Source organism: Chrysochloris asiatica, unplaced genomic scaffold, assembly GCF_000296735.1.
Source record: "Chrysochloris asiatica unplaced genomic scaffold, ChrAsi1.0 scaffold00090, whole genome shotgun sequence".
Lineage (NCBI taxonomy): Eukaryota > Metazoa > Chordata > Mammalia > Afrosoricida > Chrysochloridae > Chrysochloris > Chrysochloris asiatica.
The window spans coordinates 745,598-759,549 of record NW_006408608.1 but is presented as its reverse complement, the minus strand read 5'-3'; the positions used below and the strand labels follow the sequence as shown (position 1 = coordinate 759,549).

General features: G+C 44.0%; 1 protein-coding gene across 1 annotated transcript in view; it reads right to left on the bottom strand.

Moving 5' to 3' along the window:
* UBR4 (ubiquitin protein ligase E3 component n-recognin 4) overlaps positions 1 to 13,952 on the bottom strand; it is a 160,014-nt gene that overhangs the window by 50,478 nt on the left and 95,584 nt on the right. The window contains exons 61-73 of the mRNA XM_006866329.1: positions 13,453 to 13,549; positions 12,746 to 12,853; positions 12,170 to 12,286; positions 11,084 to 11,293; positions 9,055 to 9,204; positions 7,770 to 7,997; positions 5,662 to 5,740; positions 4,677 to 4,919; positions 3,118 to 3,286; positions 2,535 to 2,679; positions 1,915 to 2,000; positions 1,058 to 1,145; positions 599 to 792 (exon numbers count right to left, since the gene is read on the bottom strand). Coding sequence (XP_006866391.1) covers positions 599 to 792; positions 1,058 to 1,145; positions 1,915 to 2,000; positions 2,535 to 2,679; positions 3,118 to 3,286; positions 4,677 to 4,919; positions 5,662 to 5,740; positions 7,770 to 7,997; positions 9,055 to 9,204; positions 11,084 to 11,293; positions 12,170 to 12,286; positions 12,746 to 12,853; positions 13,453 to 13,549 — 1,914 coding nt within the window. The remainder of the gene's footprint in view (positions 1 to 598; positions 793 to 1,057; positions 1,146 to 1,914; positions 2,001 to 2,534; positions 2,680 to 3,117; positions 3,287 to 4,676; positions 4,920 to 5,661; positions 5,741 to 7,769; positions 7,998 to 9,054; positions 9,205 to 11,083; positions 11,294 to 12,169; positions 12,287 to 12,745; positions 12,854 to 13,452; positions 13,550 to 13,952) is intronic.

Below are 13,952 nucleotides of genomic sequence, written 5' to 3'. Positions count from 1 at the left end.
ACTGCAGTCAGGATGCTCCTTAGAGGCCAGGATGGCCAGACTTTGTCTCTCATACTTCGGACATATTGTCAGGAGGGACCAGTTACTGGAGAATGATATCATGTTTGGTAAGGTGGAGGGTCAGAGAGAAAGAGGAAGACCCCCAGCGATATGGACTGGCAAAGTGGCAGCATCAGTGGGTTCAAGAGTGGCAACAGGTTTGTGAGGTTAGCCCAGAATCGGGCAGTGTTTCATTCTGTTGTGCACAGGGTCACTATGAGTTGGTACTGACTCAATGGCACCTAACAACAACTTGTAGTATTTCTGTTATAATAACACTAGATAACTAAGATAGCCCCTCACTCAGTTTCCCTACCTAAGGAAGACTGTTGAACAATTTCCATCACCCCTAGAGCTCCACAGGACCATCATTTAAAAATAACCTTTGTCAACATCCTCATAAATGGAATCTTTGGCCCTCGGTTATGACTTAGTGGATATGAAGACGTGGTAGGCCTCCAGGGCTCTGCTGCTTGACCCTAATCCAAGAACCAAAGCCAGAAATCTGGTCTTGGACCTTACAAATACACTACCCTCCCAAAGTGTGAGAAGCCCATACTTGTTTTTCAACTCCACGATGGCCTGCACTGTTCGGTTGTTATAATAGAGGTTGATAGTCCGCACCATCTTGGTCCGTTTCAAGTCCCCAATTTTCACAGTCACTTTGCTGATGGTGTGACTGCCAATGAGCTTCACAACTTGCTGGGTGGTGGTGTACCGCGTGTCCACTTTGATGGAAGACAGCTTGATGTACTAAGTACAAGAGTGCACACAAGATGCTGTGTTAGTTCAAGGCTAACAGCTCACCCTCCCTTCTCCAAAACCCATCAGTGTAACCCACTCTGCCTCCAAGGGTGAAGTTTCTATTTAAGATAACACACAGGGCATATAAGGATCCATACTACTGGTGACCTACTATTAGGAGAGGAACGTTATGTCATAATTGTGAATCTACAAGAACAGGAAACCCACGGGACCTATAAGCCTCAGGCTTTCCATGCTAAAGACTGCTACTTACACAAAATGGTACTTCTGGATTATTACACACCAGGCAGGGGTCACTCTCCAAGTAATAGCCATCAAACTCCACTAAGCCAGACAAGGTGCTAAGGAAGAAACCAGTCTCAGCATAAATTTTCGTTTTCAGAACTTTACAAAAAAAGTCATGGCTCACTATGCCCCAAAATCTGTCCCACCCTGTGAGAACTCAGGAAATGTGAAGAGTCCCATTAGGGTCAACTAAACAACCAGATATGATTCCTATTTCTGAGCTGCCCTGATGCCAGTGGAATCCTAAAACGTTGCATTAAAATTTAATTCAATGAACGTTGTTGCTGTTAAGTTCCATCAAGTCAGTTCCAACTCACACAGAGCCTATATAGGGCTCCGAGGAACAGATGTTGAGTCTGAATCACCAACCCTGAGATTTAAGACAACCTTGAGATTCATTGGATTGTACATTTAAAATAAGTTAATTCTGTGGTTACAGAAATTAAACCTTAAAAAAGAACAGTCACTACTAACCAAGGGAAATACTACAGTCAATTTAATCAATACTCTCTTTCAAAAGTTTAAAGAGAAAAACGTAGATGTTTTCGGTAAACCTGTCTTATCTGATTTAGAATTAAACCTTTCAAAGTAGAGACCTTTTTATATTCACTGCTTTCCAAACCCTGAATTCTGCAATTACCATTTTTGGAACCTTCAATGTGCAAGGCCTTGAGGTAAGTGGGAGGGATCCAAAGATCAACTAGACAGGGTCAGTGTTCACAAGGGGCTGATCAACTCATCTGTAAAAGCCTATTCACAATGCAAACAAGGAACAACTCAGCTTGCTGACTGAGCTTCAAATAGGTCAAGCAAAACAAGACTCACTTATAAATGTTGGAGTTGGGATGATTGGTAAGTATATGGTTTTGAGTTCGCAGAATCTCCACAGCCTTCTGTGAATACTCCTTCAACTGAAACAATTCAGTAAAGAAACAGTTAAAGCCCAAGAGAAAGTCTTCGCAAAAAAGACTTTTCTGCTACCTAGCTGAAGACTAGCCTACTGGGATCAAACTTCTCAGCCCCCATTCAGAACCCTGCAAAGCTGTTCAGCAGAGCCCACCTCCTTAAGGAGGATCCATGCTTTTAGGTCTTGTGGAGAAAGACGCATTTTATTTTCATGTAGACGTCACAAAATGGTTATCCAGTTGCCGAAGCAAGCCCATATGGCAATCAGGGGCTCCAGCTAAACCAGAGGAGCCCTTTCTTTCCCAAGTGATTCTGCTTGCCCCATTCCTACCAGCTACACTGAACTCAGACTTACTTGCTAGGGGACAGCATCTAATTAATAAACATATCGGGAGTGCTTCATACAAAATGCCAAACTAGATACATTTCGCAGCAATCTCATATGTGAATTTTATATCTGTTGGTTATCAAGTTCACAACTCAAAAGACAGAAGGTAAACATTGCATGTTAGCCTTTCTAACCATAAATCAAACGATACCTTCTTCTCTGTTTGTAGGGTTTTCAAGGAGAAGTATCCTAGTAGGTCCACAAACTGGGCAGCCTTCCGACCATAGGCTGGGAGTTCTGGCCATATGGACCACATCAGATCTAGCAGGAGCTCCTGTTGAGATTTGCTGGAGTTTCTAGAGATAAATGACAGCTCAGATTACCCAGGAGCAGGAAGAGCTACTTTCCTACAATTACGGATTAAAAGTTTGAATGGTTTGGTTGCTATTTTGACAATGTCTCCTAACAAATATACCAAAGTCATTTACTGTGTTCAGGAGGTCTTCTGTTCCCACTGAGTATTTTTAGCATTAAAGAATCAAGTCTGGTCATTTCACAAACTCTAAGTATAGCCTTCTAAGTGGAAAAGAGACTGTTCTTCTTGCCTACGACATTAGTTTAGTGAATGGCTTTTTAAAAAAGTAACTAGTTTGAAGAAGTCTCTCATCTTGACAATTCAGGCTTATGTAAATAGTGACACTGACTTGATTTTTAATATAAACCAAGACAGATTACATCATTCACCCTTGTCCCAGACCCGTGCAGACCTGCCAAAACTAAACTCTGAAACCTACCTGTAGATGTGTAGTGTCAGGCAATGGGCCTGCCAACGCACCGAGGAAGAATTAGACTCTAACAGAAAGCAACGCAGAAACTGGATCAGGGTTTCCTTATCTGCAAATTTGTTCAATTGGTTCACCAGAGCTGTGCAGAGCTGGTCCTCTTGGCTGCCAGAGCTCTCACCTGCAAGATGAAGCACTAATGAGTGAAGCGAATAACAATGCTGTCTAGAGAATGGGGCCTGCGCTACTGGACAGACAGGGAGGGAATTTGGCCCCTGGCTAATAACTGCTACTACATAGCTAGACTTTTCAGTTGTATACTGTGGGACACAAAGCTCAGGTCCAAAGGGACTTATGATAAGGCCACACACACACACAGACACAGAGAGAGAGCCACAGGAGAAAGTGCCTTTATGACTGGCACTAAAAAATACATAGTCTCATGAAGAGGAATTTCTTTTCCAAAGTTTCTTATAAAAAACTGTCAACTGAGTAGAATAGCCAATCACAAAAGAACATATTGCACAAGAACACTGTTATAAAATGTTAAGAAAAGGTTATGTTGAAGAAAACATTCTGTTATGGTTACCAAGGAGCTTTGGTAGCATAGTGGTTATGAGTTCCCAAGGTCAGCAGTTTGAAGCTACCAGCTGTTCCATGGCAGAAAGAGGAGGCTTTCTGCTTACAGCCTCAGAAACCCTATACAGGGTTGCTATGTGTCGGAATCGACTCCACAGCACATAACCATCACCACGATGGTTACCAGGGATGGGAGGGAAGGGAAAATTATCTCAATGGCTAGAGGGTAGACACATGTTAACATGGTTGACTGGGACAGCAATACAGTAAAAGTGAGGTGAGTAAAAGAAAGGCGGTGGCAGGGAGGATGACAAGGGTTAAAGTGAACATAGATGAACACATTAAATGATTAATGGTACATGGAAAAGACTGCAATCATTGTAATGAAACCAAGTGTATGTTTTGGTGGGACTGGTGATCTGCTCCATAAACCCTCACTCAATTCACAATAAAAAGTTAAAAATAAAAAAACCCAACACTCCTACAGACCTACACAGAGCCACCTGAATAATTAATTAACTGGAGGAACAGGAATCACCTTGACTGTGTTCAACCCTTAGACACCAGTCTCAGGCCACTCAGAGGCATGAAAAGCAGTGAAGCAGAAAGCCCTTTGCCTTTCTAAAGATTAGGGGTCAACTAAAATTGCTTAATTTGTAGAGCATTTTACAAGACACACTTGGGAGCATATTTTGTTTAACTCACAGAAGGTATTGATATTTTAAAGAAAAAGATAAGTTAAACTCAGATGAAATGGAAGAGTACAATTGTTAAGGGTCAAGTCCCCACACAGCTCAGTGCACTTTGACATTTATTACCACTGTCTCTTGGTATAGAAACTATGTTGCCTTAAAGAGGACTCAAAAAGAGACTAAAAGTACACATAAGAGCATGTGGGTTTTAGGTCATCTATAAATCAGGCTAGAAAACCTCTCAGGAGAATAGGACAAAACCTGTGTGCCAGGTCACCAGGGCAGGAGGGTGCCTCTTACCCTCTTTTTCCTTTTCCTTGTCTTCTTTCTTGCTCTTTTTAGTGGATGACTTAGACTGAGTTGTGGTTTGTCCAGAACTGGAAGGCACAGGGGCCGCAGAGGAAGCACTGGAGGACCCTGTGGAGGCCGCCATGGCAGCCAGCACTTTGCTGCCACACAGAGCACAGGAGAGCAGCTGCAGCAGCACTGGAGACACGCCCTCATCCACCAGGAAGCTGACTTGGAGTAGGAAGTACAGGACGGCTGTAAGCAGAGGAGACAGCACTCAGCTAGGAGATGGCACAACTGGACATACGCTGAAGAGAACCAACCAACTGCTCCACACAAACAAGCCGGCCACACACCCACCATCTTCCTCCTCCACGTTTTCTCTGCTGGCTATTGCTTTATACCCTCTGTGGAAGATTTGTACCTTCTGTGAAAATATCTGAAAAGCATTACAACAACTACGTACACTGGCTCCCAGCCCCTCTCTTCTCTGAACAAGATCATTCTCTAGAATCCATACACTTCTCTCTAGTCTTTCTACCGTATCTTAACCCCTCTTCAATCCATTTTCCACACCCAACCTGAATAAGCCTTTTAAATCCAAATTCCTTAAGACTATCAGGACATGGCTACACCTAGCTCTCTTCTCTTCCCTCAGAGCATTTTCTACCCCAGTCAGATTAAACATCAAAATGTTTCTGAGCTCCTTAACCATCGTGCTGTTCCCTCAGAAAAACAATGTCCCTCGCTCCCATCCATCCTTCATTATCTTGGTGAAAATGTCACATCCATCTTGGAACTCAGATACTCCTCTTTGCGATCCAAATGTTGGCTGTTGGCTCTTATCACTCTTAGCTTTATAGTTGTTTTCTTTGTTCACAGTTCTAGCTCCAGAATTCAGTTCAGTGCTAGGTATATACTAGGCCCCAATAAATTCATTCCTTTCCCTGCAAGGAATGAATGAATAAAAGCAGCCAAAAGGCGTAGCCCTGCTTACAGTCGTCTTTGATGCAGAATTTCTGCCAGTTGATGGTTCTCTGGGCAGCAATCTCGGCACAGGCTTTCAAATGCTCCATCTGAAATGGAAACACATCACTGAACATGATTAACTCCCTCAAGAAGCCCAACACACACCACACCTGCTGCCCTAAACAGTTATCACCCTCGCTTTGGGCGGCAAAGTGAACCAGTGTGCAATGGGAGGAGTGCTCTGGAACGTCTGGGTGACCAGAGCCCACGCAATGCTGTAGCTCTTACTGAGCTTCCCCCTGTAGTACCTCCTCAGAGATCTCTGTCTCAGAGCCACCAGGCTTCTTTTCCTCTTTGGACAGAAGGCTGCCACTCATTGCTTTTTTGTAGTAGCTATCTCTGTGTTACCTCAATGTTCCCTTTTTGTCTTTTTGGTTCTCTAATAACGGTTTTTGTGGTCTAATGCATCAGACAGCAAAGTCATTTGAACTGCAAAGTTGGTGGTTCAAGCTCACCAGCTGCTCCTTGGAAACCCTAGGCAGGGTCGCTATGGGTCAGAATGAATTCGACGGCACTCACATCAACAACAACAGTTAAACCAAGTCCCTAAATTAAAATTTTTGCTTCCTGCCAGAGTCCCACTATACACTAACACCTGACACACATCCTACACCCCACCCCCGCCCTTTATTTAAGGATGTCAGACTTATGACCTAAGAAATTACGATCCAGTTACTTTTTTCTTGCTGCAAGCACAATGGCAAGGACACTAGATGAGCAAGCAAGAAGTCACTGATACCAGGGCGCCATATTTGCCGGGGACCCGCCTCGACATAGGGGTTCGGTTCACGAGGAGGGGATACCTGACGGCGATTACAGTATATCAAGAATATACAGAAAGAGACAAAGAGAGAGACAATGAGGCACCCCAAAGCCAGGGTGGATGCATCACTGGTGGGCAGGCCTGGGACTACAGGCATCATGGCCTCTGCAGGCAGCAACTCACTGCCCTGCAATCTTTACTGCATGCCTTCCAACCCGTAATGCACTGCAATCTTTACTGCATGCCTTCCAACCCATAATGCACTGCAATCTTTACCGCATGCCTTCCAACCAGTAATGCACACCTGGGGAGGCCCAGGCCTCCGTTTTATTTAGGGGAGGAGCTTCACACCAAGCTGGGAGGGACTTAGGCAAGGTATAGCTAACATCAGTACTTTTTCAGCCATTCAGGTAACTTTACATTGTGCTTTGCTGGTTCGAATCCCAGGCCAGCAACTTGGATTCTCAGGCCCAATTAACATATCTATAGCTCCTGAGCTAAGGTGGGGGAAGGTGAGAGTAATGACAAAAGCTTGGGCGGAGTCCTGCTGCTTCGGCTTCCTGAGCCAGGTCTGCAGGAGGACTCAGACGCCCAGGTGAATGGGCTGCACCTGGAAAAGGATTAGGGTGGATGGGTTCTTTGTCTATAGAACAAAGAACCGAGAAGTAGCTAAGATATTTTTAGTTAATCCTTTGGAGAAAGGCTTGACCCTTGCAACTTTTAGTCTGGGCTTTAGGAAAATATCACATTTATCTGTGGATTGTCAAAGGCTCCGTGTATTAATTTAATATATATAACTGAATATTAATATGAAAGCAATTTGCCATTAACTGCCAGTGGCCTCATTTATTACACTCGGCCCTATAGGGCCTCGAACCTCTGACTAGTCTTACACGGTCCGCAACACAAGAAGTCACTGATACCAAAAGTATTCTTTCTAAATGTTCAAATGTAATGTATTTCATTTACTCCTTAAGTCTAAGGTCTTTTTCTTTAGGCAATAATTTATCTTTACACTCCACCCTCTACTATTTCTTTAGCTGGTTAAGGACAAAAATCAAGACATACACAAAGTTCAGAATATTCCTGTCCATGATATGAGCTGCAGCAAATGGCCCTGGTAAGAAAGAAGCACAAGCCACTCCACCTGGTACAGCGCCCAATCGGGCACTATGGAGTGACCGTGATCTCAATTCAGGCCATGCATCCTCTAGCTATTTCAAAGCCCTGCACAGCTCCGTCCTACAATTACCCACCTGGCTAAGTCTCATCATATGCCCTCTCCCTGCCCTACCATTTCCCATGTCTCGTACCAGGCTGATGAGTGTGTCATATTGCAAAGCGGAGCCTGAGCTGGCTGTCACCACACTTGCTCGGAGGAATATCCCCTGCTCCTCAAGCAACTTCTTGATCCCACGCACGTGGGAGTCCAGGGTATGCAAATCCCGGAGCTGGCGGTACTTCTCCTTTGATCCACAGATGAAGAGCAAAAGCTTGCGAACTTGTCGGCGCACAAATGGAGTCTGCTGGATCATCAGGTACTTGAAGGCAAATGATACAAAGGGCAAAATGATTCTGGGACTGGATCTCTACTAACAAGGGTCTTACAGCCTGGGTTTTAATGAACAGTTACTAAAACTGGTGAAAATCACAAACTGGTAAGTTACTTCTGCCTAGCCAAGCCAGCCTCTGGTCATCTTAAATATTTCTTAAAGGGACCAGGAGAATAAGAATAAAAAAAAAGTAATAACACTCATGCTTTGCTTCTTTGGGTGGTCTACTCCAGATCTCCCAAAGTGACATTATAAGGAAAGAAATAGTCAGAATCTCTCTTTTTCAAATCAAAGAAGAAAAAGTTAGGTTGGTACAACTATTCAAATGGAAATGGGCATTGGAGTTTTCTGACAAATTCTCTTTCCAGAGTTAACTGCATTCTGTGCTCCAAACCTACCCTGCCATCACAGCACTCTGGGATACCCAGCACTGCTTCTTTGCCAGCTGGCTCCCCATCTTGCTCTGCTAATAGGGAGCATTAGCGGGAAACTGGAAGGCAGGAGGAAGCAGAAGAGTCTTGCTCCTTCCACTCGGCCTGCTATCCTGGCAACTGCCTGTACTCTAGCAGGGTCTCCTCATTAGCTTCTTTCAACACTCCCAGAATCTGCCACGTCTCATCCCCTCAGAACTCCTGAGGTAGTTCTCCCCCAGCCCCTAGATCTACTGGGCCTCTCTTCCTTGTACACTGAACTGCTGGCTCTTTAGTTACTAAAGCTCTGTATTATCTTAATGTTCCCTTTTTGTCTTTTCAGTTTAACAATTCCCTATAGCGAAATCTTTGTTAAGATTTCAGAATGATTAAACTTGCTCATTATCACATCATGTGGGGAAACGTGAAATGGACAGGATCAAAAACCAAAGCCGATGGCTTGCCTTCATAGTCACTCTGCGCAGTTTCACCTGTTAGTATATTCCAGAGAGGCAAGGTCTAAGGGTGAGGGGACTCTGCTAGGGCAAATACTGAAGGAGAATGAGGAAGGAAGGGAGTCACAGCAGATGTGGCCCCTCCTCACCTGGCACACTGACTTAGTCACTTTCGCTTACCTCTGAGAGAAAGTAGAACCATGAGTGGTCAAAGACAGGAGGTGGGATTCGAGAGTTGGAGTCAGCGATCTTTTTGATCTGGTATGGAAGCCTCAGTACCATTTCTGTGAGAAGCTGAGTATAGGCCTCAAACACATCAGCAGCATGACCCTGGGAGAACAACATTTGTATGAGAGGCCAGGATGGCTAATTTTCTGCAACCACAATTAAGGAGAAGCATAGTTCATGACTTACTAGATATACTGTATGTTTGGATTTAATGGTTTCTTTCAAGACTAGAGCCATCAGTGGCAGTTTAGTTTACAAACCCAACAAGGCTCCAACTCCTACGGGGCCATTTCATTACACAGAAGTTACAGTGGAGACAGGTCTTACAATTCTTGGCAGTTCTAACAGTTCACACTATGGTTTTTGACACTGGGTTGAGAGTACTCTACACTTAGACATAAATTAAGAATCAGAATGGCAAAACTGAACTAAAAACATAAGTGCTAAGGATTTCTGATTGTCTATGAGAGATTTAGAGTCCTGGTGTAGAGGGTGGTAGGCTAAGCACTGGACTGCTAACAACAGGTCAGTGGTTCAAACCCACCAGTCACTCCTCAGAAGCCCTATGCAGGGTTATTATAAGTCAGAACTGATTTGCGGGCACTTACCAACAATAAGAGATTTAGTCCATTTCCTGGAACCAAACATTTTCATGATAAGCAAGAAATGTGTAAATAAGCCCAGGTAGCCAGGGTCACTAAACTCGGCCAAGATTCCAGGGGTCACATGACACAAGGAGGCAAGAGCACTGACAGAGCTGGAAGCAGTGGGAAAACAGCTATCCGGCCAGTTGTGTGACCCCACAGGAAGAATCTACAAGAGTTCAGGAGCACTGCATCTTTCATGTATTCGATGATCACTTCTTAGTCAGGTACTAGGGAGGTTTACACGGAAATACAATTGGGTCCTTGTTGAATGACAATTTAGCAGGAAGGACAGACAAGTGCATCGGTAGCTACATGTATGTTTTCAGGGTGCTCAGGAAAACACCTAGAAGTCTATCTGGATCAGACTTGATAGCAGAGAGAGTTGTGTGTTTGAGAAGGCTCTTCCAAGGATCCAGTCTTGAGCTGGGTCATGAAAAAGGACTAGGAGTTAGTTAGACTGGGGCTGGTGGGGAGGATGCAGAGGGAGAGGAGAAAATTTCAGAAGGAAACATGGTGCATCCAAGGAAATGCAGAAGTGAACAGGGCTTCATGCAGCAGTGTAAGTGATGAAGCTAGAGACTTCAGTAGATGGTTGGATCATCACAGTTTTTGTCTGGAAAGCTACTGAAACCCACTGACAGGTTATAAAAAAGAGAAAGGGGCATGATCAGATTCCTATTCTGCAGCTATATCCCTCTTCTCCAAACGGTTCTCAGCCGACAGCACAGCAAGCCTAGCCCATCAAAGGAAGTAGAAGTGATGATAACAATGAGCGTGTCTTGGTGTGCACGAGTCAATGCTCACAGTAACCCCAACCAAGCAGATACTATCTGTATCCTCATTTTCCATGTGTGGAAACTGAGGATAACCAAGATTAGGTGGAGTTTCTCTAAGGTTCCTGGCCGGTACATGGATACACCAGATGGGACTTGCCTCCAAGTCCATCCAATCAGAAAGATCCTCTTCTTAGTTGGCATGTTAAAGGGCCTCTTTTAACAGCATGGGGGACTATCTGACTGACCATGACACCTTAATACAACAGGAGTTTGAAACTTCACGGAAAAATAGAATAAAAAGATAATCAAATTTTTCCGTGATCTTTTTTGAAGTCCCTTCATACATTCTCATCTTCTTCAAAGGAGCTTACTGTGAAATGAGACGAATGTCTGGTTTCTGTCAGTTCCTCAAGCAGAAGGTTGGCAGAGTGGTCACTTATTAAATCCTGTTGAGACTAGAACCTAACCAAAAGAATGCCAGCTCCTCCCCTGTAGCTCCTTGACTTTACTCCCTGCAGATGAGAGGTGAGAGTGGTTCTTTGACAAGGGAGAGCTCACCTTCACATATTGGCGGAGAAAGAAAGGGCTCATGTCGGGTGGGGATGAAGTAGTGTGTGGTTTCAGCAGCTGGCTAGTAGCCACAGGCTCCTCATCATTCTGTTGGCTCTTCCAGTACTCCAGCAGTGATTTCAGTACATGCAGGCAGTAATCCACGGCCCCGGAGCTCAGCAGGGCTGCTGCTGTGGCACTGGAGATGAGGGAAGAAGACTGGGAGAAAGGAAAAACAATGGATAATCCAAGAAGGGAAGAGGGCCTGTAAAAACTACATGAAATCCAGTTTTTACATAGAATTGGCTATTACGGAAAGTATCTTAGCCTCTTAAGTTGAGAGTTCCCCAACTAGTTCAAACATTTCCCCACTCTTTTGAACAATCACATGGTGAGAGAAAACAAAGAAATACCAATTGTGGACTCTAATCCCCCTACACACATGTACAGATGCCAAAGAGGCAAAGATTACACCACCTTTCCCTCTGGAGGAGCTGGGTCTTCTCCTTTCCCTTGGAAAAGAAGCCCATTTCAAGAAAGAGAGAGGACTTTCCACACTAGGCACTTCTTAGGATCCCCACCCTCCCAGTAGGGGCTATTCCGCAAAGCCAGCCTCCAAAGGAGATGGGGGTGAGGGATCACATGAGTAAAAAAGTAGGAGAAAAGCTACTGTAAATAAAACCATTAGAGGGTCTTGCAAATCCCAGCAAACCCCACAGCTCATAAGCTCATTAAGATTGGATGCAGTTCAGCCTCAATTTCTACCTTCTCTGCTTTGTGTTAATCTCCTTTCCACCACACACACACTGCTTTCTCTCTGCTTTATTACCGTACCTTATAGCAACAGGCAGTAGGAGAATCCTCTTAGCTACTCTGTGCCTTGCAGAACAGTCCCCCAGCTTTTCAATAATGGAACTTGAAAACCCTTTAACCCCTCCACTGTAGGGACTGTTGGTAAAGATCAAGATTCGGAAGGCATTCTGAAAAAAGGTGGAGGCTCTCAAGTAACAGTGGTCTTATTTCAACAGAGCTCTGACCTAGCACCAACCAATCCTCTCACCTTTCCCCAAATCCATAAACTCAAACCAAAAATACCTCACATATGGAAGACTTGGATCCAGATTTGGTCCGGGACATGAAGACACTCAGAAGTCTCATTACAACCAGATGGACTTCATTCAGGGCACTGCGCTCATTCTTCTTGGAGACATCCTGCAGGCAGATGCAATCCAGAAGATGACACTTCCTTTAAGCTTAATGCATTCTCTAAACAACTCCCTCAAGCCCACCAGCCCTAAGTGTTCCACTGACTGAATCACAGACAGAACACACTCCATTACACCTATGCATTATACCTGAGTAACCTAGTCTGATAAACATACTAAGATGTAAGTAACTAGTTTAATGTTTGTACCTAGTGCAACATGGAGCTACAAAAGGGCCATGAAGACAGGAACTTTGTCCTGTTCCTCATTTATGCCCAGAACCCAAAAGTATGCCTGGGCCAAAGTAGGCACTGAATAACACTTTTGCTGAGTCAATAAAAGTGAAGCCCTCAGTGGATTATTATCCCCTAAAACTAGATTAAGATCCTTCTAGGAAAGGAAGGAAAAGTTGAGAAATGATCTCCGCCAATCTGCTTCTCACACAGTTATAACTCGCAATGTTTACCTTTTTATCCATGCCCAACTCAGCAATAAGCTGAGACAGTAGGTTGTCCAGGGCCCCTTTATCCTTCTCATCTTCTCCATCCAGATCTGTAGTTAGCATCAAAATCACCTACAAGTCAAGAGAAAGAAAACATGAATGGCAATTTCCTCAAGAACCACCACCCTAATTGAGGATGTTGCAGAACGAATCCCATTCTCCTCGATTTCCCCGTCAATTATCAAAATCTAAAGTGTTCAAAACCTGAAGAGCCAAATTGTGGTATGTGCCACAATTGGCATCATAAAAAATGTTTTTCAAAAATAATTGACTAGTCTATATTATATCCCATCAAACTGGCTTGAGAAAGAGCAATATACTAAGATTTAAAGAATTATACACAACAGGAAGCAACTAGTGGAAGAATAGCTACCAGAACATTCTCTAACACTTATATAGAGACACACATACTACAAAGGCTAAAAATCTCAGGCTTTTAAGCCTAGCTCTGTCAATAACTAGCTGACTGACCTTGGGCATTTTCCTTAAATTCTCTGTTCCTCAGCCTTCCATCTATACAATGAAGGGTTGTAACTTGAAGTTCAAAGCTGTATTCCATTAGTCTATGACCTATTCTATTCAAAGCCTTACTGGATCATCTGGAAATAGATACAAGCATGCTCAAAGATGGTGCAAAAATAATGCAATAACCCAGGTGAACTGAGGGATACCTGCATGTACGGGATAGCCCGGACACCTCCAACATTGCGTAACTGGGGCAAGGTCTGCAGTAATCTCTCCAACAGCATCAGACGGACCATGTGCAGCCTAAAAGCCAAGGAAAAGATATGAAACATAAGTTATTATCCAAAGACTAACCAGCTCTTTCTTCCTGCCATGAGGGTAAACAAGGAACCTACTACTCAGAAACAATACAAGCATTCAGAAAAATGTTAAGAAATGACTATTAGGTATACCATCAATATAGAATGAGCAATTTTGCTCTGTCAAAGACAGAAAAACTATTCAAAAATACAACTGAGTGTGAGGAGACCTGGGGACTCTTGAGCCCAGAGTCAGTGGCGTGGCCATGGAGGACTCGAGAGGAGAGTGGAGCTACCTGCTGACGGGAAGAGAGGGCATGTGCACAGGAGCGCCCAAACTTGCAGATGATACCCACGTGACCTGGACCGGATGACTGGATGATCGGAACTCAACCAGGAGAAGATAG